General features: G+C 40.7%; 2 protein-coding genes across 6 annotated transcripts; one reads left to right on the top strand and one right to left on the bottom strand.

The window, feature by feature from the left end:
* Window positions 1-1,691: 1,691 nt before the first annotated feature.
* Window positions 1,692-3,675, top strand: LOC145456788 (pyruvate kinase PKM-like). The gene has a single exon (XM_080334902.1). It carries the CDS (start codon window positions 1,820-1,822, stop codon window positions 3,407-3,409), a length of 1,590 nt encoding a protein of 529 aa, XP_080191028.1. The 5' UTR covers window positions 1,692-1,819; the 3' UTR covers window positions 3,410-3,675.
* Window positions 3,676-5,150: 1,475 nt separating this feature from the next.
* LOC145456787 (phosphorylase b kinase regulatory subunit alpha, liver isoform-like) lies at window positions 5,151-24,182 on the bottom strand. Of its 5 annotated transcripts, none has more exons than XM_080334897.1 (29): window positions 24,031-24,182; window positions 22,481-22,577; window positions 21,917-22,075; window positions 20,770-20,841; window positions 19,963-20,107; window positions 19,735-19,898; window positions 19,476-19,616; window positions 19,078-19,275; window positions 17,757-17,933; window positions 17,131-17,317; window positions 16,369-16,459; window positions 15,895-16,048; window positions 15,692-15,836; window positions 15,089-15,164; window positions 14,943-15,025; window positions 14,758-14,880; window positions 13,842-13,881; window positions 13,259-13,360; window positions 11,963-12,076; window positions 11,784-11,898; window positions 11,441-11,562; window positions 10,008-10,086; window positions 8,926-9,015; window positions 8,721-8,859; window positions 7,742-7,839; window positions 7,536-7,646; window positions 6,980-7,141; window positions 6,086-6,405; window positions 5,151-5,406 (listed from the first exon to the last, which is right to left on the bottom strand). In XM_080334897.1, exons 2-29 carry the CDS (start codon window positions 22,556-22,558, stop codon window positions 5,304-5,306), a joined length of 3,588 nt encoding a protein of 1,195 aa, XP_080191023.1. In that variant the 5' UTR covers window positions 22,559-22,577; window positions 24,031-24,182; the 3' UTR covers window positions 5,151-5,303. The 5 variants fall into 5 exon arrangements, with proteins under 5 accessions (XP_080191023.1, XP_080191026.1, XP_080191025.1 ...); XM_080334900.1 differs by having other exon boundaries at window positions 6,202-6,405; XM_080334899.1 differs by having other exon boundaries at window positions 13,259-13,358; window positions 13,852-13,881.

The raw sequence follows: 24,182 nt of genomic DNA, 5'->3' as shown, positions 1-24,182 counted from the left end.
ACGCTATCCGCATAGCTTAATTTACAGCTTTTGACCATCCATGCGATCGAATAACGACCGTTTTCACAACTTACTTTACTTACTTGAGTAGATTTAAATTCAGTCAATTCTACTCCTACTTCAAGTAGTTATAGGTTGCTTTTGAAAGCACCACTTTTACTCGTACTTGAGTAGGTTTTTTCGTCGCTACTCTACTTCTACTTGAGTAGCTTTTTCGACTACTATGACCACCTCTGCGTATAGGTATAAATGCCCGCGCACTGGCAATTTGCTACTGCTAATTTACCACCTCTTTATCTGCAATTGAATGCTGCTCTGTCGCAAGAAAAGTCGCAAACAAAAACCATCTGCGATAGCGTGCCTATACGAAGTTACATTTAAAAGAAAATGAAAAAAAAAGAAAATATTCCTATTTCAAAAGCTGTATGATTATGTCACAATTGTCTAAATATTTAGCAAAACATGTAGTTCTGTAACATCAGCGAGCTGGCTTGCATTCTTGTGATGTTTTGATAATATTGGGAAGGGAAGAGTTGACTGTATTGTAGGTTAAATCTACCGTCATAGACCTTCGACGATGGAGGCCCTGGGAAGTTTTTCGACAGTACCACGTTTCGAAGTGATGGAGGTTTATCTGGGTTGCTCCACGACTATGCCGCTGTGCATCTCTGCAAAAAGTCCAGAGACAGATCCGATGAAGCACGAATTCTTGGACGAAGTAAATGAAAATAGCGAGGAAGTCTCAAAAAGGATGATACAGATTAAATACAATTATACATCGGACCAATGGTAACACTGGTCAACACATATTTTTAGGCAGACAAAGTATGAATGGTTTTCGGGGTTCTGAAGGGCACTGATTCCGAAAAAGACCTTAGTTTTTTCAAATTGGCTCATGTTTCGGAGATAACTCATGGTGGTAAATCTCTCATTTTCGGTGTAATGGCTGGATAGAAAATCGGCTCAGTTGTGCTATAAAGTTTAGAAATTCAAGCTACTTGTTATTTTTACACAAAGAAGACTCCTTTAAAAGCAACATCACTATATTTAGGGGTATTATAATAAAATAAATCTATAGATTTATCATAGTTATAGACTTTCATGGATATCATGTAGGCCTACATAAATAAGCTCTAGTCATGTAGGCTATATAAGTATTTACCTGTAGATACTGAAATAACGTGGCATTAATGCAATCAGTTTTACGTCAACCCCCCATTTTGTTTGTTCATTAGGCTACATTTGTTCATTGTGCCTTCCGTATCGAATTGTACAATGTACAACGTGTCTCCCGAGCGGATGAAATAATCATATAACGGCTGAATAGAAACGCCAATAAACTGAAGCCAAACAGCAACGGTGTTTTTTAGGAGATAAAATTATCGCCATGATGATGAATGAAGGAATATGGAAATGGGCAACATCATCATCATTAATCATTATTACTTTTTTATTGAATCAATATACATCACATCACATCATGAATGATTTGCCATGAGGCATAGGCGAAGTAGGGGCGTCATAATCGACCTGACAATCCTACATATGACCACTACTTACCCAGTAGAAAGAAATTAACTCAAAGATATGAAGGTATATTGTACAATATTATTTCGTAGTAAGAAAATTCAACGTTCTCGCCTCAGTAATTCCATAGTCTTTTGACCTTGCAGTTTCCTTTTACGGTTGACTGGTCGCTGTAAACATCTACGAGAGATTCTGAATTCTTATCCTATTCCATTTCCATTTGCGTCCTTGTCGGACTGTAGTTGCATTCCTTGTTACTAGAGCGACAGCAGACTTCGAGCATCTGATAGCTATGGCGGAAATCCATTCAGAAGGCGAATTTTGCGCAAACGAACAGCAACAGGCTTCGTGGGCCCCCACGAATTTGGAGCACACCCGCCTGCTGAACATAGACAGCAATCCGTCGACATGCCGAAACACGGGCATCATCTGCACAATCGGACCGGCGTCCGATAACGTAGAAGTCCTCAAAAACATGATAAAGAAAGGCATGAACATCGCGAGACTTAATTTCTCCCACGGAACCCACGAAGGTCACGCAAAAACCGTGAAAAACGTCCGTGCAGCCACAGAGAGTTTTCTCAGCAACCCCGTCGCGTATCGTCCTATCGGCATTGCTCTTGACACCAAAGGGCCTGAGATCAGAACTGGATTGTTGAAAGGAGGTGGTAGAGCAGAAGTAGAGCTTATCACAGGGAATAAAATCAAACTCTCATTGGATGACGCTGACAAGGAGAGTGGAGATGGATCTTGCATTTATGTAGACTACAGAAACCTGTCAAAAGTAGTTTCTCCCGGTAAGCACATATTTATCGACGACGGTTTGATTTCGTTGGTCGTTCTTGATGCCAAACCGAATTATTTGACTTGTGAAATCGAAAACGGTGGTATGCTAGGATCGAAAAAAGGCGTTAATCTTCCCGGAATTGAGGTTGACTTGCCTGCTGTCAGTGAAAAGGATAAAGGCGATTTACGCTTCGGTGTTGAGCAAGGTGTCGACATGGTATTCGCGTCGTTCATCCGCAAAGCAGATGATGTAAAAGAAGTCCGTAAAGTTTTAGGAGAGGACGGAAAAAACATCCTTATCATCTCGAAAATCGAGAATCACGAAGGCGTCCGTAAAATCGATGAAATCATTGAAGAAAGTGACGGTATCATGGTAGCTAGAGGTGATATGGGGATTGAAATCCCGGCTGAGAAAGTATTCATCGCACAGAAGATGATAATCGCAAAATGCAACGGTGCAGGAAAACCGGTGATATGCGCGACTCAAATGTTAGAGAGCATGATCAAAAAGCCGCGCCCCACAAGAGCCGAAGCGTCTGACGTAGCTAATGCTGTTTTAGACGGATCCGATTGTGTCATGTTAAGCGGTGAAACCGCAAAAGGCGATTATCCTTTGGAATGCGTGCAAATGCAGCACAAAATCGCACGTGAAGCTGAGGCTGCTCTGTTTCACATGCAGATTTTTGAAGAACTGCGAAGATCTCGCGGATTTGCGACTGACCCGACTGAAGCTGTCGCTATTGGCGTTGTAGAAGCCTCCTTCAAATGCAGAGCAAGCGCTATTATAGTACTAACCCGGTCTGGAAAATCAGCCCAGTTAATTTCTAGCTACCGCCCCAGAGCACCGATCCTGACTGTCACAAGATTCGCTCAAACCGCTCGCCAAGCTCATCTGTGGAGAGGTTGCTTCCCTATCCTGTTCCAGGATCCTGTGATTTCTCCCTGGGCTGATGATGTTGACGCTAGGGTGAAGTTTGCTGTCAAAACTGGTGTAACCAGGAAAATGTTTAAACCAGGAGATATTGTTGTGGCAGTAACCGGTTGGCAGCCTGGATCTGGATTCACGAATACCATGCGTGTGCTCGTGGTCGAGTAGTATTCTACAAGCTGCGATCACACAGTATCGCCACTTGTGACAACTTTTAGATTTTGTGTCACGATTTTCGAGTATTCGAGAGCGTTCATATCTCATTAGCAGTTTCCTTATAAATAGCAAGCCCCCTACACAGTCGCGTGTCGTGTAACGATTGATTTCTTTTGATTCGATTGATTCTAGTTCAGTGTATCTGTATGTGTCTCACCAAATAAGTTCTTTATGGTATTTTCTTGCTGTTTAACGAATAAAGATGCGATGTAACAGCGTGATGGAGTCACCTTGTAGCGTTATTGATCTTGGGGAATATGACAAGGTCATGGACATGTCACGAACGTAAGGAGAGATGTGGCAGATTACGAATGAGGAAAAGTGCCATCCCTCAGAACGAGACCAATAGCGTAAGGCACATGGATGGTCTACTATTTGAAGATTATCATCGTATGGACATTGCTATAACGTAGAAAGACAATGCCTTTTGTCCAGCAATTCGCAAATTTTCTTCTAGTATTTTCTAGTATAGGCTTGGAAGCAGCCAGAGCTTTTTACAAATAAACAAGCAATGGAAATGAAGCGGCACGTATCGATTGACGAAATTGATAGGTCGGACCTTGGTTTGGTGATATCAAGCGTAGTTTTGAAGATGGGCAACCGAACAATGAACGTGCTCAGCTGATACAGAATTGCCGACGCTAGACTGCTCTTCACGCCATCGTTATTACGGGCTTATTCACCTATCAATCCAGTATGTAGTAGGACATCGTAATGAAAATATTGATTCTGCGACTGATAAGCAGAGCTTTTACAGCAATAGTACATACAGCTCTCTTTGATGTGTGCGGATGCCAGCTGCGTGCACGACAGGCTTATCCTAACCAGCTATTGTGCTCACACACAGTCGATATAAATGCAACAGTTAATTGGAGCTCCCAATACCCCTAAGTGATCATGTTATGTTGATCTATCCGGAATTCTTGAAAGTCGTGCGATAGCGACCTCAAGACAAGAGAAATCGACGCCGCTAGCGTTGCAGCGTATCCGCACTTTCAGCGACCGGTACGTCAAGTTGCAGCCAGTGCTACAAATGCGGAAGCTATTTGCCGAGCTGCGTTTATGCGTGACGCGACTCCGCGAGTTTACGTAAGTTCAGTCGTCCGTTTGCTGTACAGTACAGTCGGGTGAATTTTCAACGTGGCAACGACTTACCAACGCAAATATATTTGGTATTGAATTCGGAGTTTGCAGCGGATATGACTCTATCGCGCACGAATCAAACTCTGGTATCGAAAACGATCCGTCGTGAAGTATTTTATCAAGCTACAGACATCAATCATAAGTCACTACTCATCCCCGAACACCAAAAACAATTTACCATATTTCTATGCTCTGTAAATTCTAATATTGTCGCAAATTCCTGGCCAGATTATGTTATTTTACACTATTCCCAGTTCTGGAAATAGTTTGTTATATTTTCACTAATTTCATCTACATTTTTTTCTTTACGTCATTTTTAGGCGCATTATCACGTCGTTCCCTTTGTCATACATATTTTGAATGGTTGCACCACGTGTATGTGTGGATTTAATATATATTCGCATGTCATCAACTACGGTCTGCACCAAATATTCTATAAATCAGTCAACTGCTCAAGTTTGTCATGCATTTTTTCTTCCTGTTTATGATGTACGACGGCTCATGACTGATCTATCTTGCTTAACTACACTAACCACACTAACGCGCCCAGTAGAGAAAAACTATCTGATTTATTCGCTAAAAGCATGCAATAAAAGAATTTAAAAATAGCCGATGATAGTCAAGCATCAGCTAATATGGCATTCTTGAATAGATTGTGGAAACGAATCAGAGTACGCTTCTATGACCGCCTTGCATAAATAGCTCATCGTGCCGTAAGTGCCGCTCGGCGCGCAGTCATAGAACTCGAGGCAAATGCCGGAGCTGACGTCTTTCCCCAGAAGCGATTCCGCGGCGCCTTGTTTGACCTGAGTGAAAGTATGAAAATTTAGAACACCGATAACCTGACAAAAGCAGTCGCCTAATCCACTGCCAGGTGGAAATGTGGAACTACTCCAATGGGCTTAAAAAGTGGCCGTGGCTGAGTCATCACGGAATTATTGTTCACTAAAGCAAGCAAGTTCTATCGAAATTAATTGAAGGATAGTAAAGTGCAGGGGGATAAGTCACAGAAATCTCAAGTTGGTTTGAAAAATTTCCGACCTAGACATCGCAGCATTGTGTTTTTGCAGCAAATCAATAACCCCATGTTATTGTCGAATAATTTCACCACCCCTCCTCAGAAAAATTTCATCCTGGCACTGTCCAGAGCCCGTTGAATCTCTAATCACTACAAGTAGAAGTAGCAATATACAAGACATGTCACACTACAAGTTGAAGTAGAAAGTGAAGGTATAGAAATTACTCAAGTAGTTCTGAAAAGTAGATTTGGACGAGGGGTCACTGGTACCAAAGGTGGCTACTTTCGAAATAAAAAGATGTGTCTTTGCGACTAATGCAAAATGACTAATGGAACTACAAATTGGTAGAATTTGTGAGAATATATTCGGTGCATCTCTTATGACAATTTCACTCAAAACAGTGATGCAAAGTTATCTCAAAACTACTTTTCAAAATTGTAATTGAGCAAAAAACTGTGCAACCTACTTGAGTATTCTGAAAATGTAGCAATCCACTATTTCCATCTTTGATAGCAACGATAGCGAACGAATATATTCACCGAAATACACCATGCTCATCGCCCAAGCCAAAATCATATTCACCATATCTTCGTAAAACAGCGCGTTGGCCTTGTCCAGTATCTGATCCACTCGGATGTTGTCGCTGAGAAAAGGCACCCCGCGCGCGTCCGAGATCAACGAAAGTATCACCATCGTCTCCACGATGAGCTGCCGGTATTCAGGCTGCGGGATGTGGTTCAGCACGTTTTCCACGAGCAAGGCAAACTTGAGCTCTCCTGCGGTCATCTAAATGAAGAGGTGGTCGCTGGTCAGTAACAAAGTATGTGTTGCCTAATTGAAATACTTGCTTGAGCTGCTATGCTTACAGACTACTTCCACTTCTTAACAGTTTTTGACAGAAGATGACTGATTTGTTGCACTTCGGCTTTTGCAAACTATGAAGTGGTTTTGGGACGGGGTCGCATCACTTTTCTGAGCAAAATTATCATATCAATTTGCCGAAATATCCCCATAAAACGATATGGCGAATTAGACTTTCGATATCTACACCTATTTCTAGTGTTATTAGTTATTTAGCGTTTGTCGCAATGTAAAAAACTGCTACTTTGCAAGCAAAACCCTCCGATTAAGCACTAATAGTATATGACTCCTAGACTAAGTCCATTCACTAATTTCCAGACCCTTCATTTTCAACTTCCATTTGAAACAGCCTTGGTAGCTATTTCTTTTGGTGCTAGAGTAGAAATTAACAGAATTAGTTCTACTTCTACTCAAATAGCGACGCTAACTGCCTCTATCTAAACAGGGACAGCGGCGCAAAATCTTTGGCCGAAAACGCAGGACAAACAGAAGCTTGTACCTCTTTCGTTACGTATCCCGGCACGTAGTGCACTCCGATCATGAGGCCGAACGATTTTTCCAGCAGTTTCCAGACGCGTGAATAGAAGTTGAGCGGGACTCTGTTCAGGGCGCCGTCGATACGTCGGCGTCGCGTCCACTGGCCACGTTTTTCGCCGGACACCTGCTCACCCGGACGTAACACATTGTATGGAAATAGCGATAACGTTTCCTATCACAGTGGCTAGGGAAATCGCATTCGCATTTACAGTTTATCAATTTTTTTGTGAAGATTGAGTTATTGATACGAAATATGGTTTTACACAATAGGGGAAAGAGCGAAGGACTTTAACTTCTTCACGATAATTCTGAAGCTGGATCTGCAATGGACATTTCTAATAATTTTCATGCGACTTCAGAAGAAATTTCAGCCATTACTGGATTTCGACATGATACGAAATTAATTCTAGATTTGGATTTGAATATGTCCAATCCATTATCCCTGTTTGAAGTTGATAAATACAAATTGACGACACTGTTTCTGCCAGCTTATTGCAATTCACGCGCACTGCGCACACCTCGTCTTCGGAGCTTTGGTCTGCACCCGTCGAGTCGGTAAGTACTGGGTCTTCTGACGTGGCTTCCTTGTTTTCAACCCCTTTCGACAAAGACCTCGATAATTCCTTTTTCTAAATGAATGAAAGTGTGTTCATGAGGATTTTTAATAGCTGCTACTACTAAAAAAATTCTTCAAACAGCCTCGTGACTGGCGTCGTAAACCTACCCGTAGTTTTGCTTTCAACGTCCTGAATTTTGTCTTGTCGACCTTCGAAGACACCGGCGTCTTTGCGGATATATCGGCGTAAGTGGAGTGCGCGCGAGCTAACGTGATTTTGAAAAGAACATCGGTTTAATGTGGTGTGTTGTTAACTCTTGATAAGGGGCGCACGAAAATGAGCTAATAAATTACACTGCAAAGTTGTAGGAGCTGTCCTTGGTAATTGGGCGGTGATCAGTACTAGAACCCACGAGGCCACAACCACAATTATTGTCAAGGTTTTTAACATCAAACACGAAAAATTTGAAATCTAAAAAACCTAGTTTCTGGATTCCACACCTCCAAATTTGTAGAGTAAAAAATAATTTACGTATATTCAATGTCATGTGTCTTGTTGTTAAGGTTAAATAGCTGGTTTGTGGTAGAGAACTTGAATGTAGATTTCAATACAACAACAAAGTCCATTGCAGTAGAATTTTTATTGAACTCGGAGACTTTTCGGGTGCCTCTTTTTAAGAGTTAACGGCACACTAAAAGGGATTTAAACAGATTTAAAAGTAAAACCAAAAAGGGAAAGTATGACGCAACAATCAAAATCACAGACCATGATATTCGCATTGGAACAATGGCAACAATAACAAACTTTGCAGTATACGGTACGATTGGTCAACATTTAAGTGAAAACCTCGCCTGTGCACAACACTATAATGATAATATGTTCACTGTCATTGCGCGAGGCAGATCTTTGTTCCATTTAAAGTGTTTTAGTCTACCATTATTCAATTGACCAAATATCTTTATCCAGACAAAAAGATTTTCTCTATAACTTACAAATTTCGCATTAGTTTGTTTTGTGTTTGTAACTGTTTATTTACAAATAGCGCTGCTACTGGAGTACGTAGACTTCAAAGAAGTGGCGCTGGAGTGTTGACCACTTTTATCTATTCTACAATCTACATTCACACTCTCCCTTTAAAAAGCGTACCTTTTGTGATTCCGAATTCTGTTCCGCTCAATATGTTATGGATGAGACACTTCATTTCGTACGGGCTCAAACTCATTAGCTGCATGGACGCCTCTTCTCCGGACAGCTGCAGATGCCGGGCCAGTTCGCTCGCCATAACCTAGAAAGTAACGAGACCGTGTTGGAGCAGATTGAATATAGAAATTCGCACACAAATGATACCGACCTGAATGATTAAACCGACCCGTAGTCGAAGCAAATCGTTAAACAATGATGGGTTCGAACGGATGAACATTGCGAGGTAGATGATGATCTCCTAAAACGCAGTAGAGAAATGGTGTGACTGGGCCTATATCTATATTTCAACAAAAACAGGTCCGCATAACTGTTGTTGGGCACAATGATTAGACAGTCAATTTTATCGAGCGTCCTTTGCGACTGACTAAGTGATGTAGCCTACCAACGAGATATACAGTTTCGATACTATCTTCCCACCGTCGGAGAATTAAAACCTCGATTGGTGGCAACGCAGCGTCCAAAGCATATTACACAAAGCCACATGTATTCTTAGAAAGGGCATTGATCATTAATCACGAAATTAGTTTTGATGACATAAAACTGGTATTATTTTTCTTGTGGCCACTAGAAAGACACATACTTAATGCACACTTGACAATACATGGTACTCAACTAGTTGACTCAGAATCGAATCACTCAGGTACTTGATTTCGCCTAGCTGTAGCCATAACAGGTCAAAGTACTGTTACGTTGTGGAGATAATGTGGTATAATGTTCGTCTCCGGGATACTACGGCCCGGCCAAAGGTACTTTCAATAAAATAAATAAGCCATTCAGAACGTCAGAATTGCGTGAAACAATTATGATGATAATCATTATGTAGCTGGCACATCTCCGTGTTCACAGTAAAGAATCGCTCCATGGAAAATCAGAAAAAACAAAGCAAGATGCTACTCAATCACGGTAGTCTGTTGACCCACTTTCTGATTATGATGAAGTTACTGCTTGGAATTCTGCTATAGGACGACATTGTTTGCCCCATCATGAATACGCCAAACATAACAGTGACAATCAGTTTTCCAAAGTTGCCCGTGGCGGTTTTCTTTTTCATTTGAAAATCCTGGAACCTACGATCATAAAGCTGAAAGAATCATTTCCTACATTTCCAATTTGAATCATGATATTACGTTCGCTACTGATGAGAGTCGGTCAAAAAGCTTTTGAGTGAATAAATCAACAATACGAAGGCATTATTTCTGTTATAACAAAATAAGCAAGCTTCGTAATTACCTGAGTGAGCACTGCAATGTCTGTATCTTCACCAAAAGCCTCCATAAGTAGACCGTGTAGCTCCTCAACCGGAAGAGGCCTGAAGACAAATAACATACACTGATTATATCTTATTCCTAGTTTATCTGTATAGCTGGCTGTTGGGAGCAGGGTTTTCAAAGGTTTGGGTCGCTGAGAATAGACTAATTTCACACAAAGTACAGTTTTTGGATCTATTGAACGTTTGATTCAGATATTTCATGATAATGTAATGTGATAACATGCAATACAATAGCAATCTTATCAGCCATTATTAAATATTGCTGTTAAAAATATTGATACATTCCCAGTAATCTTTAGTCAACTCGTTCGATTCAATTCATCACTACACATGTCTTACTTAACGTCCCTGTGAAATGGCTTGAGGGAATGATAGCATAGCGAACATAATACAGCAATTGGCAAAATTGGCGTCGAGAAGGTTTTGACTGTATACTGCTGTGGCTCACGACAGAAAAAGTAATTGTAGTGATGACAAACTTTAAAGTGTATACTTTTGTTGCTGAATATTGAAAAAGTAATTGTATAAATGATAAAGTTTGGAGTGTACTCTTTGTATCTCAATACTGAGAAGTTGATTGTATCATGGCTATATGTCTCACGACTGACATCCATATAGTGACGCTATATAGCTATTGAACATATGATGACTCAAGTCTGGCACACAGGCAATTAGAACCTTAAATTACTGACACTAATATGAAACATATATCCCATATAAACCTCAATATTCATACTAAACCCCATTTGAGTAGGAAACTGGTACCACCAATACCCGAGGCTCGTCTATGAATCTATTCTTACCCCGAGAACATCCTAAGACTATCAGTTTCCAAGGTCCTCGTATATGGAACTCCATTCCACCCCATATTAAAGATAAACCACTCCATATCTTCAAACAAATGTTTCACGAATATCTTGTAGGAAAATATGAACATTCTTAATAAATGTGTCAATCAGCATCTCTTTGCCTAGTTTGTGTTCCTGTAGCCAGTGCAATTGTTTTATCTCGTCTATTCAGGTTACCTACTGTGATCCCACTTAGTTTTTCATCTGTTTCTGATACATTGCGTATATGTTATATTTTTTGCTTGCAAATGTGTTATATTATGTGATAAGTTTCATATTACAACCATCCTTTCAGGCTGTAGCTGACTTGATGATCTCCCGATCCCTTCGCTACAGCCTGGTTCTGAATTATATATACTTTGCTTTGTATTTATCTATATGTGTATTATCAATGTTCATGGACCGAATAAATTCTCTCTCTCTCTCTCCAGTCAAAATGATGTAATTATGGCTCAGAAAACACAACTTTAAGGCAGACTAATGAACGTCAATGATAGTCCTATAGAGACAGATATTACACGGGCACTGAATGCAAAGCCAAAAACCTAGTGATGGTCTTTTCCCTTGGTTCTGGAGGTAAGCCGACGGTAATTTGCTTCTGACGCACAAGAAGATCGGTCACGGATTGTGACAGGCCGGTCACACGCTTTTTAAGAAGTCCGGTAACCTACAACACAATCACAGGAGATCAATAAATGGCGTGTGCCAACGCCAGTGGTACCTCGAACAAAATGAACATCAATTCCGTTGGTAATTCCCTATATTCAGGACAGTGTCAAATACATATTTCACCGACTGTAATAGCTTAATATACATCAGGTTCTGCAAGAATGATTTGTAGGTTCACAGGAACTACGAAAAGATATCAAAACAAAACAATCAACGTACTTGTCTCACGACAAGCCAATTCCTGTTCCTGCCAGCTTCCTCATACAAGTCTTCCACTAGTTCCAATACTGGCATGCCGCATTCTCCTCCAATGCCAGTGTCCCAGTTAGGTCCTCTATGGCAAAAAGACAGGGGCATTCGTTCATGTCCACAACGAGAACTTTACCATCGCGTTTTACTTGTGAATGTACAAATACTGCAAAATGTCGGCCCGTTCGCCGATCGTGGTTTCAGAGTTCACGAGTTGACGCAGTAACGACTCAATGTCAACGTCGCTTGATATTAGAGAATTACTGCAAAACGAAGGGATGGTTATCATTGAGATACCAGGACATACAGTCGTATGTGGCACAGAAAGCATTCCTTCGTCATAAGAAAATCAGCTTTATCAACGGGGGTCAAAGTGGTCAGCATTGGTACTCAACCACAAGTCGAGGTATGAATATCCAAGTCACATGAAAACTACTTTAAGTGGAATTAGAGAATGAAAGGTATAAGTATTTGAGTAAGTTGTTCTTGGTTCTTATGATAGTTTCACTCACAAAAAGTGATGCTAACTCATCACAGAACTATTTCTCAAATTCTAAGTGCACAAGGTATGTAGCTTTGCCGAAAACGCCGATCATGATCAAGTAGAAGTACTTCGATCCTGATCACCTCTGGTTCTTTTCGAGTGTTATGTGTATTGATATGTTTCAGATGAAGATTTATTTAATCTAGTAGTTCTAGATCTGGCATTTAGAACATGCCCCATGCGTGTGAGTCGTTCACTACTGTAAAGCAGAATTTTGGAATGCCCGGCATGAAACACATGGATATTTTCAAAAATAGATGGCTAAACTGGAGCAGATAAAAACTATACACCTGATCAATACGTAAAACTAGAACTAGAAATTGGCCAGTATAATGACATTGCGCCCAAATAAACATAATCTTGGTGTTGTAATTACGACAAGATGCTCTTGCATCATCAAGCCCATCTAGGTTTCAGTTTAGCACAAGATTGCGTGCTGAACGTGTATAGTGAAAAGGGAACGTTGTGTTACTGTATGGCAAACAACGCTGGGCTTTACGAGCAACACAGGATTGGGTACTGTTTCCTGATGATCGCCACTTATTGACTTAGTTCTTGGTGAGCCATCAGCACTTCTAGAATTGCTAATATGTGTATTGTGTAGTACCATACCATGGTGGTCAGTAGTCTCAGTACTTCTTATCGGAGCAGATCTCTAACTAGTTAAGTGAGGTAAGTCCTCCTCTGAAACATGCCAACACACATGGTAAAACATCATAAGAGCCAGATATGGTCAGTAATGAAGTACTTCTATTTTTGGAGTCATCAAGTAGGCTTAGCCTATGGCCTTACATACTCAAGTTTTTATGATTTCAGGCTACTTGCACCTGGCATACGAATCACGATGTTATTTCTAATTCTTCTCGAAAACAAACTATGGCTACCTCTGATTACCACTGACCTGGAGTCCACACTTTGAAGACTTTCGTTTTTCTCAATCAGCTTACCAAGCACGGTGTGCCCGTGCTTAACCAGATGCAAATCGTGCGCAGAGCCCAATTCTGTAAATCATATTCAAATGTTGACAAAAGTCCCTAGAGGCAAAAACACAACCAAACAAATCCTAACGCAATGCAAACACAGCAGCAGAAGGTCCTAGAATTTCGCTGTTTATTTGAATGAAAAAAGGCTATTTGCACACAAGATCAGTGAATCGTCAGGTTTACGCCAAGTAAAATTATGTGGAGCACTGTTTATAGAGAAATGATATGAAAATCAGTAATAATATTGCATGCAAAAAAACATTTTCGAATCGCTAACAATCACATGCAGCCAGTCGCGTCATAACTACATGACAATCTACAACTACAGCGAATACATCACTCAACAATAGCAATATCAGTCGAAACATCAATAAAGCATGCGATACGCAAGATGCCGGATTATTTTATCTATCTACAAATTACGTGTGATTAATAACGAATAGTGAAGCAGCAGCTCGGTTAATACGGCGATCTGAACGAAATCAAAGGACTTCCTTTCCTTTTTTAATACCTTGAAAATGGAAAGTAGACCCATCTCCTCCTGCAGAATATTTATCGATGATTAATTGTATGATGCTACTGTGCACACTCCGCTGTATCAGGGAATTCTAAACAATTTAACCGGCAAATTCAGCTGGGGCAAAACTGAGTATTAGAATGATTCAATCCCAAGTCGTGTATTGAATGAACCTTCATGCGGCCACAAGTAAAATATTGCAAGTTAAATATCATCAAAAACCATGAAATCTTGACCATGATCATTTCATGGTAAAATGTTTCAATGCTGTGATACGTCCAATCGCGGTTTCAACTCTCCACAATAGGAAGAAAATGCATGATTCTCATTGAAAAGAGTCTTAGTGCTAAGAGCATATCAATTCGTTACTCCAAACAATCTACTCTTAACACTGCGCTTAAGACGTTACTACTGATAATCGAGTCGGATTCGTGCAGGGTTGTAATCAAGTCAATTTGAGTTACATAGTTTGCACTCGAGTCAAGTCGCATCATTTCCAATTCATCACCGAGTCAAGTCCGAGTCCAAGTCAAAGGGTCTAGTGTTCAAGTGTTCAGCATCAAGCTCAAGTCAGGTTAAACTGACTTTTGTGAAACTCTTGGGTGATATCCAAGGTCTCGGATTCAATAATATACCAATTTTTCTCACTCTAAACATGTTTATTGAAACAGATGAAGACAGTTTCTAAGTTGGTCGTGATATACGAGACTTGAACAAGTCATATAGACATGTGTTGAGCCATAGGGCTTGATAGAGTCGCACGTGAATTGCCACTCGAGCCATGAGTCATTACAACTCTAGATTCGGGTACTCGAATCCTTGTGCTCAGCCAAAGTCCCGCAGTCATAACACAGTTAGTCCACTCCCAATACCACTACGACAAAGCATTCCCATAATTACCGAGCAAATCTTCGGTTTTCTGGAGGAGTACGCTCGGCATACTTTCGCTTTTGAAGATATCATCGTGCAACGACGCCTGGTTCAACTTCCGAGGGGCGCCGAGATAGCCGTCAATATCTCCGACTGCATAAGATTCAAGACATGGTTACGAGTAGAACGCGTCCTACGCTTGGGTACATACGAACCTTGGCAAGTCTCGGCTCGAAGGAAGTCGAGCTCCGTGTAGCAAGACGTGGTCAGCATAGCTTGCAGATCTCCCATCACCACCCTGTTTGATAGTGAGGGTTTGAATTACGGATGTCGAAGTAAAGAAATCTTCATTCCAACACACCTGACTCCGTTGAAATATCCGCCGGATATCTTTTTAATGGTGGACACCAGGTGAGGGTGGACTTTGCCAGTTTCGTCTAAAGAAAAATGTATCGAATCAACAGCATCTCAAAAAGGTTTTAAGACTACTTCACCTCTACTTTTTTAGATAAACTAGTTACTTTTTACACTTTCGATTATGTAGTTTCAAGACCTCTCATTTTCTTCTTCCTCTTGGAAGAGCTTCAATATGTCTTGGAATCTACTTCTACTGATTAGCAACGCTGACTACTCTCACCATACTGCAGGCAAGCTTGTGCCAGATACGGAAATTGAGTTGCCCATTTTCCACAAGGCAAATTTCTGTACATAAACTTTACTGTCCTTGACTAAACATGACTAAATGATTGGTGCAAAGAAATGTCCCAATGTATATGAATCATATTTTAAAACAATATATCAATACTGTTCCCCGCTAACCACAACGACTCAAATTTTTACTGTTGTATCGGTTATATATATTATGCCCCAGACAGATGCCAACCATTTTCTTCGGAAACTGAGTCGGATTTTTCTCGCAATGACAATCTCAACACATTTGAAGCATCAAACATATGAAACACACCAACGCTATGCTTTGTCACAGTGAAAGTAATCAGTGGCCGCCCGCACATCGTCCAATGGTTCGACAAGTACTGCAATTCCGTCATCATAATATCAATCAGCATATCGACATCGAGTGCCATGTAGAAGTCCTTTTGATCTAAGAACTGACGGAAGAGAAAACTGAAACCTTATATGCAGTCAGCAATCAACTTGCCGCTGTACCTGCGGTGTGAAGAGAAACGTGTGTCCCCGTATGCCGTAAACTTTACTCGTGCCTAGCACGCCGACGGTGTTGCTGGGACTTCCGGAAAGTCCCAGTTTTGAATTGCTTCCCAGCAGGGAATATATTTTGGCCAGAGATTTCGCCGGCTGGACCCTGAAAATGCATGAAGAATTGGATGCCATGAGTCTAGACATGTACATTTTTTGCAAATGCAAGGAAATAGATGCCGGTTAAGCATCATGAATTGGAATGTTGGAGCGGAAGCCCTACTTTCTTACTTGACTAGAGTCAATTGCGAATATCAATCTATGTGGCCTCTGGGATATATATTTCAAATTACCGCCATTAATTAAAAGTTCTGGTTGATATACGCGACATTCTGATAGCGTCCAGGCTGGACGCCCCTACTCGCGACCACTTCATGTTGCCAGGTCTGCCCTGCAAGCGTTGGCAAATCATAGTCGCAGCATTACCGGATAGGTGCTATTTCTTCGACGGTCTTCGTCTCAATGTCGCAAGCCATCAACGTCTTCTGTATTTCAGGCGATTCTGACAGCAGTACCACTGTAAGAGGATAAGTTTGAAGAGAATCTTTGAGTTATAGAACTTCAGCATACAATAGAAATCTTTCACTCAATTTTCATGCTGGTGATGACATGATTTGGTGACATCAGGGTTGTAGTGACTCGAGTCATCATATTAATAATGGAAAATGACTCCATTCGACCAAGTCATATGACTCGAGACATTCTATATGACTTATTCAAGTCTCGTATATCGGGACGGATAATTGAAAAAAATGCCCAGAAACTGTATTTTATCTGTTTGAATAAACATGTTTCGAGCTAGAAAAATGAGTAGGACTATATATTATGAATCCGAGGCCTTCGATGTCACTCAAGACTTTCACAGAAGTGACTTGAACCTTGACTTGAATGCGATACTGAACATCAAACTCTATGATTTGGACTCGGCCCGTTGCTCCCTGACTTGGACGGGACTCGGTGAATTGAAAATGACTCCGACGTAAGACTCGGAACCTTGTGACTTGGTTACTCTGGGTGATACGATTGTTGATATGCAATGTTCTTCTCAATTCTCCACTAGTTAATGACGAGTATCAAACGTAAATAATTGTATTCAATTCAATATGAATATAATATACAAAAAAGTACGCGTGTCTATCTCATAATTTGCTGCCGCGAAAAACCGGCCTAAAAAATAAAAACAGTTACCTTGTACGACAAGGTCCGGCTTCGGCGACGTCACGTATCGCCTATTGAGCGGGTCTATCTCGCCCGGGACTAGAAACCCGTCCCAAAGCAGCTCCCCTAGGACGAAGAGAGAGTGGCCCCACAGGTGAGGTATTTTGCCGGCTGCCACCCTTTCCTGAGAGTGCGGGTTTTGCTTCTCAGCGTCCACCTGAAAAATAGACCGGCTCAATATTTGAAAATATCGCGAATACACATCAAACCCACAGGCCACTGTCAAGTTAAAACAGGCCAATATGCTAATGAGAAAAGGCACACTATTTCCAGCATATGCACTGTGCACTTAGGCAGGGTTGGCAAACCATTGTAATCCAATCGAACAGCATTGAAGGCATGCTCACTTAGAAGGCTACTCCGAGTGATGACATCATTGAATGTATCGGAGTTAGCCGATACTGAAATTTCTAAAGAGGTGGATATAGGCACAGGTGGTCCTTATGTGATGATAATAAACTACTTTTACTTATACTCAACAGTTTCTCAGGAAAAACGAGTCCTAGAATTGTTACTTTGCGATATTGGTCAGGTGGACAGAGAGGCAAATACAAGATTTACGGGTGCAATAATTTCTATTCCATTTTCCTTCTCACCAATTCCGCGGGAACGGTATACAGCTCTGGCAGCACTTTCACGCCGTTGTCGATCACCAGAAGCTCGTCGAGGGCTTCCTTGTACTCCATGACTTGGTCGTGCTTTTTGAAAAAGATCCCGTCCAGTATCATGTAGGTCCAAAACAGCGGCCACTCGCACTCGATATCGTCAAACACCTTGGACAGGAAAACACTCTCGTTGTACTTTAATGACATCGTAAAATGTGGTACTCAGTACGAAATCAACTCAATCAGGCACTTGATTTTACGTAGCCTAATTTAATAGCAATGGCTATTTGAGAATGTTTCGATTTGCAAATGTACTCAAGTACATTATAATGTCAAGTTAAATATGGGAATTCCGTTTGGAACCAGCTGAACATCAACAAAGGATTCAGAAATAAACCGGTTGAACATTCCCAAGGATTTAGTTCGAGGGCCGGGCAAACCTGTTGGATGGGTAATTGTATTACTAATCGAGTATCACCTATGATGACGCGACAACAGTAATAATGACTTGAAAATACATATATATATATTTAGGCTACAAGGCAAATGACGCGTGTTACATTTTTTGCCCCATGACTCTTTCCTAGCACTTGTGTGACGATTCCGGCTAGATCACTATTTGACACAAAAGTCGTTCCATGAATACTTGTGCAACATATTTTTCGATGCTGAGATAACGGCCGTCGAAGTTTTGAGGTTCCAACTGCTAAAATAAGTATTGAAACTACATTTTTCGTTCTTAAAACACTACTCTTGATTTAAATCCATATATTTCAGACACAAATTCTCCTTGACTGAACATTGTCCGTTGAGCACCGGTACTATACGCCAACTTAACGAAACTAAATCGCCGTGGTGTGTAAGACCTAATTCCTTCGTAATATCGGCTGACAACTATCTAAAGTTCATTCTCTGCGTGACTGCCCAAGTGCCCAATCGCGTCGAGCAAGAGTGAGAGTAAGATATCGCGCCAGAAATTTCGCAACGGGTGAAGCAACGATGACGCACAGCCGCGGCAGCTGGAGAGGAACGGCCCTTATCCAAAATAAATTTAATTGCAGCTCCATTACGGTGACCTTCTGAAGAAAATGGCTGCGCCCAAAAAAATATTTTGATCTGTGTGTTCAATTTGAGATTTGAGACCACATAAATTATAGAGTGCAGTGCCCCTTTAATGTGATTTAAACATCACCAAGAACTTAAAGACTACCCCAAGTTATTTCGCCATTCTCCTATCTTTTCATTATATACCCATCCTCGTGGTATTTTTGAATTCCCAATAAATGACTGACTGACTATTCAGGAATGTCACCTTCAACTCGGCAAGCTCGTAGTGCAGTCGATTCGGGTCTTCCCTGGCAGTCTTGTAGCCGTCTCTCAGAAACCGGCGGCAGCCGTAGTTCCCTTGCAGCTTCTCGCGTATCGTGTCGTGGGTCCGTTTGATGAGGTTCTCGTCCGAGACGGCAAACGCCGGATAGCCGACAATGCTCAGCAACGCTGCGTCTACCTCCTTGACAGTAAGAGAGGCAGTTAAATGCGCCGCCTCTTTCAATGCACAACAAGTATTATATTCATAATAGATAGGTTATTGACTTGGCACCACGATTTTTGCTCTCCATGCTAAAGTATTTGATGAGACCTGACTGGGGATTCAACCCAGCATCCACCGATCAAGAAGCCGGATGCTATACGATTACGCTATCTCGTCACCTTTGAATTCGACTCCCTGGGCAGCATGCTGTAAAGAATGGCCTGGCATTGAGCCTTCTTATCTGGAGCAACGTGTATCACAGATTGCGGGCCACCTCGGCCGCCGAAAAGATCAAGTTCATCAATCGCTTCCAACGCCGCCTGAGATAACATGATTGAATTTAGTCAAGAGGTAGTCAGTATCTAGGCTTGTAATTTACATAAACTTCATGCAATGAACCAATATAGAACATTGAACTTACTTAATACTCAAATTTACCTTGCACATACCAACAGAGCTAGCATTCAACTCTGGCACACCATGATTTGTCTTATCACCTCTTTCCCAGATGCCATAATCGGGTGTCCGGTACGCCGTCTCAATGTAGAACACCAGATTCTGTACAAAAGCGACCTCGTCCAGACTATATATCAGCGACATTCCTAAAATAGAATCATACAATGAAAAACATGGAGCCCGATCACAAAACATTCACTTGCGCCGTACCTGATGCAGTCATTTGCGAGAGCATTAACAGAAAAAGACCGACCGCGTCTAATTGAAGGTGGCCCCAGTCTTTGTCTCCCACTACCGTACCGCAAGTGTGCAGATTGTACTTGGCATGGAGAGCTTCGTTGGTGGATTGAGTTTTCTTGGGTGCAGATAACAAATGTCATCTCAGTTTACCGAGACAAGAAACTCATACACCAAACCATGACTGCTTAGGCGGCCTTAGTAGAAATAGATATCTATCTAATCATGAAAATAAGCGCAGTGATTTTCACTAGCTTGCAACGGAAGTCAAGCAAAGAAACCTGCAGGTTTTTGAGAATTTTTGAACTGACACAAATAATATGGACAGTTTTTCAGTGTCATATGCGAAATTTCAATGCACACAAATACAGTGTCTTCACTTCATAGCATGTCGGAGTGTGCACACTGCACAATATACATAATTCTCATTACTATCAATACAGCAATCTCCCATTTGCAAATGAAAAGTTGACAAAGGAATATAACAAATACACAAAATAAATCCCAATATCCACATCATTACACTCGGTAGCTCAGCTCAAAATATTCCAAAATTGCTTATCACAACTAAAACTTGATGATTTCTCGAGTTATATGAGCTAAAAGTTTTTTTATCCTACTAAAAACATAATCAAGAACATCTGCATCACAATTTGAAAAGGACCCGAGACTGCCGGACTCCCGAATTCTGAACAAGCAAGGAATAATGAGATAAAATCACGAGAACCAGTAAATCTAAGCAGACGCCCAACGAATAGATTTCACAACACATTACCATACCTTGAATCGTTCTAATTTCTCAACCTGCCGCATCATACAGTTCAACAGGGAACGCATACACTTCACCACACTCTGTCAAGAATGAAGAGGTTTGAAAGTAAAGCGTTGTGTGCAGGATGTCTCGCATGTTACAAATGGATGTTTCTCAGCACTGGCAATGACCCACATTGTTCAATCGATATGCATGAGTTATGTATGTATAACTCGTCCATTCGATGACGACTCCGATACATCTATGGATTCTATGCTAATTTGGAGCATTAGCCGTTAGTGATTCTTGTTTATGCGTCCAGCCATCATTTCAGCTCTTTGACATTATCAGAAGTTGCAAGTACAAAAACGGCTTCTATTTTTTCCTAGTACTTTGATACGCTGCCTCTAATACCACGTTTGTACTCTATTGGTTTTGTATTCAGGCTTCTATGATATATGCTTCAATACAAATTGGTCTAACTAAGTCTGGAATATTACATTTTTGCCATCAATTGATGAAGCTCCTATATTCCAATCATGAAATATTTTATAAGATAACATTTATGGAGAAGTATGTCTACTGGTCATTCTGTGTTATTTATGTTGATATACTGAGACAAGCGTGATAGTTGTGACTAGTTATTGGCAAAAAAATCTATTGAACTCAAAGCATTTCCTGACTTACTTAAATACTTTTTTAACCACACACGTTGACTTAGAGCAGTGCTCTTCAACAGGTGTGCCCGCACACGCCAGGGAGCATGAGGCACACGCATTCCAGTACAAAAGGGTGCACAGGGGTGCATGGAAAACATTGCACATGAAATCAGTGGTTGGGACTTGTAATTTTGTCAACTCAATGTCAGTAATCAGCCTCTGTATTGGACCAAATATGTGGCAGCCGGGTGAATGTGATAACCTTTTTTTAGTCAGATAGATTAAGCAGTATGAACATCGATATCTTACGATTCAACAGGGGTGCATTAGTCAGAGCTACAACTTTGAAGAGTGCATCATTCTAAACAAGGTTGCAGAGCAGTGATTTAGAGTGTCATTTAACACACTCCTATGAACATGCGAGCAATTTAACAACTACTCCCTTCGACAACAGTTGCACCGTTCACAATGTTACATTTAAATGTGTGAATAACCGAACAAGCTGCTAATTACCGACCTGACTCAATTCGTATGCTTTGGCTTTGTCTTCGTCCAAATCGGCGTTTTTCTTGTATGCCAAGGCCAAGCCCCATACTGCTTGGATAGAGTACAAGTTATCGCGTACCCATGCATGAGGATTGTTCTTCTCCGCAGGAAACAGTCCGGTCACTGGGTCCTAAATTACAGACTAATCGGCTAATATCGTAATATATTTCGTAAAAGTTAATGTGTCAGAATGATTTGTTTGTAACAAAGACCTCGAAATGGCATGTCATGCAGTTGATATCAATTTTTTAATCATTTGGTCAAGATAATCTTTATAATGCAACTAAAAATCATATATATGTCAAGATAATCTGCAAATACAATTGGTGTTCGTACGTACATGTACGGGTATCATTTTTCTTCATCATTACAATGGAGCAGCAGTTATGTCACCGCCAATGTTGTCGTTGCTTATAACTAGGGTCTAAATTACATCGATTCTCAAATCACTTGCAAGTAATGAGACAATAATATGATGAAGATATAGTTGTGATAACACAACAGATTTCCAGGTTTACATCCCGTAAAAACAAACCTGGAATTGTAATATTGTTTTCTGGATCAGTCTCGAGTAATTGTCAAGCTTCACGCCGGAATTGCTGCGGCTTCTCATGTCTGCATCGGGACGGATTCTAAAGTAGCTACATATAAATGATAATTGACGATATAGAACATAATTACATAATGTATAAAGATATCTATGGAAGACTATAGAAGTAGCCTATATTTATATATAGTCATTGCACGTTCGATTTCAAGGGCATTTGACAGGCTCAATAAGATTGCAACCATCGACCGCACTCAATCACATTGATGGAGCGGAATGTTGCTTTGGCATAATTCGAATAAGTTATCACTCATTTGGGAATTAAACTACCATGCTAACGACAGCGTATGAATACTGATCAGCCCTCAACATTTACCGGACTACGACTTGACATATCAATCTTGCCTTCCGTTACTTGCCACCTTATGTTGTCGCTTATCATTTTATATAATCTTCTATTACTTTCATTCAGTGTGCAACTGTGCATTAGGGGTCTTCAAAAATGACTTCTTTTCTCAAATCGTACTGGCTACTTGAAGAAAGTTTCTATTTATTATATAAAAATAAATAAATAAAAATTTTCTGTTCACCCCATGAAAGTGTTAGGTTGTCTATAGAAACGATGTTCACCAAATTTGGTTCAATTTTGGGCGCTTCTTCGTTTTACGATCGGAGAGAACCAGTGTTCCCCATGATACCAATCAACAATGTTCCCATTGAACATGTCACTATATAACGTGTTTCACATGATATCAAGCTGTGCTTCCCCTAAACCTAATATTTTTTGTGCGCAGGAGACCCTCGTCGATTCTCGCCAGTACCCTCTTTCTGTGAGTCGCTGTCGGGAGATCCGGTGATGGGCAAGGAGATTTAAGCGAACGTAAAGCAGCATGGATCAGAGTCTGAATGACGATAGTCAAGAGAATTTGTTTCATATTCACTGAACACTGTGTGAAAGTGGTTTTTACCCGTATTTTGCATAGTCGTTATGCTGTATAAAGATATTATACATTAGGGTCATATTGTACTGTACCTCGTATCAGTTATTGGTTCTCAGAAGACCTAGAACGGGACAGTTCGGTCTTGCTAACATGATCGCTAGTCATGGTGTAGGGGAGATGTGGTACCGATGGATCAAAAATCGGAAAATGAACGCTGGCCGTAGAAAATTAGGATTTGAATAAAATAGTATTTACGGTGGGCACCACCATAATAAATAATTAAAGAATTGCTCACCATAAATACTATTTTATTCATAATCCGAATTTTCGACGGCAATAACTCCGCTTCCACTGGTCGAAATAGAACCAAATTTGGTGAACACCGTTTCTATAGACAACCAAACACTTTCATGGGGTGAACAGAAAATCTTTAATTTTTATATTTATTTTTATATAATAAATAGAATCTTTCTTCTCCTGTAGCAATGCGGCTACTAGCGTTACCATACGAAATATTACGTATATAGGTCTACTCTTACGTCTATTTCCGATTCTGCAAATACATTAATTGCAGCACAAAGTGATAGGCCTACTTACAATTACAGAGCACTCCAGTTTCTCGCCAAAGAATTTCTATAGCAATGCCTACAACATCAGAAATCAGCTGGCCGGCTCTTCCACATTCCCCCGAACCCCACCAAAATACAAATTAGACGAATTTTATTCACGACATTTGACACTGAAATCAC

The sequence above is a fragment of the Botryllus schlosseri genome, chromosome 15 (genome assembly GCF_051294905.1).
Source record: "Botryllus schlosseri isolate E-star chromosome 15, Bs_hap1, whole genome shotgun sequence".
Taxonomy (NCBI): Eukaryota; Metazoa; Chordata; class Ascidiacea; order Stolidobranchia; family Styelidae; genus Botryllus; species Botryllus schlosseri.
This window is presented reverse-complemented; position numbering and strand designations above follow the sequence as displayed.

What these genes read in the sequence shown, in the direction of transcription:
- LOC145456787 (XM_080334897.1), bottom strand. Translation starts at nt 22,558, where the DNA reads ATGAGAAGCCGCAGCAATTCCGGCGTGAAGCTTGACAATTACTCGAGA. An exon ending in GCCGGACCTTGTCGTACAAG is followed by an intron (nt 16,460 to 17,130) that starts GTAACTGTTTTT and finishes ATCCTCTTACAG; the next exon opens with TGGTACTGCTGTCAGAATCG. An exon ending in CATTTTCAAGGTATTAAAAA is followed by an intron (nt 13,361 to 13,841) that starts AGGAAAGGAAGT and finishes AATATGATTTAC; the next exon opens with AGAATTGGGCTCTGCGCACG.
- LOC145456788 (XM_080334902.1), top strand. Translation starts at nt 1,820, where the DNA reads ATGGCGGAAATCCATTCAGAAGGCGAATTTTGCGCAAACGAACAGCAA.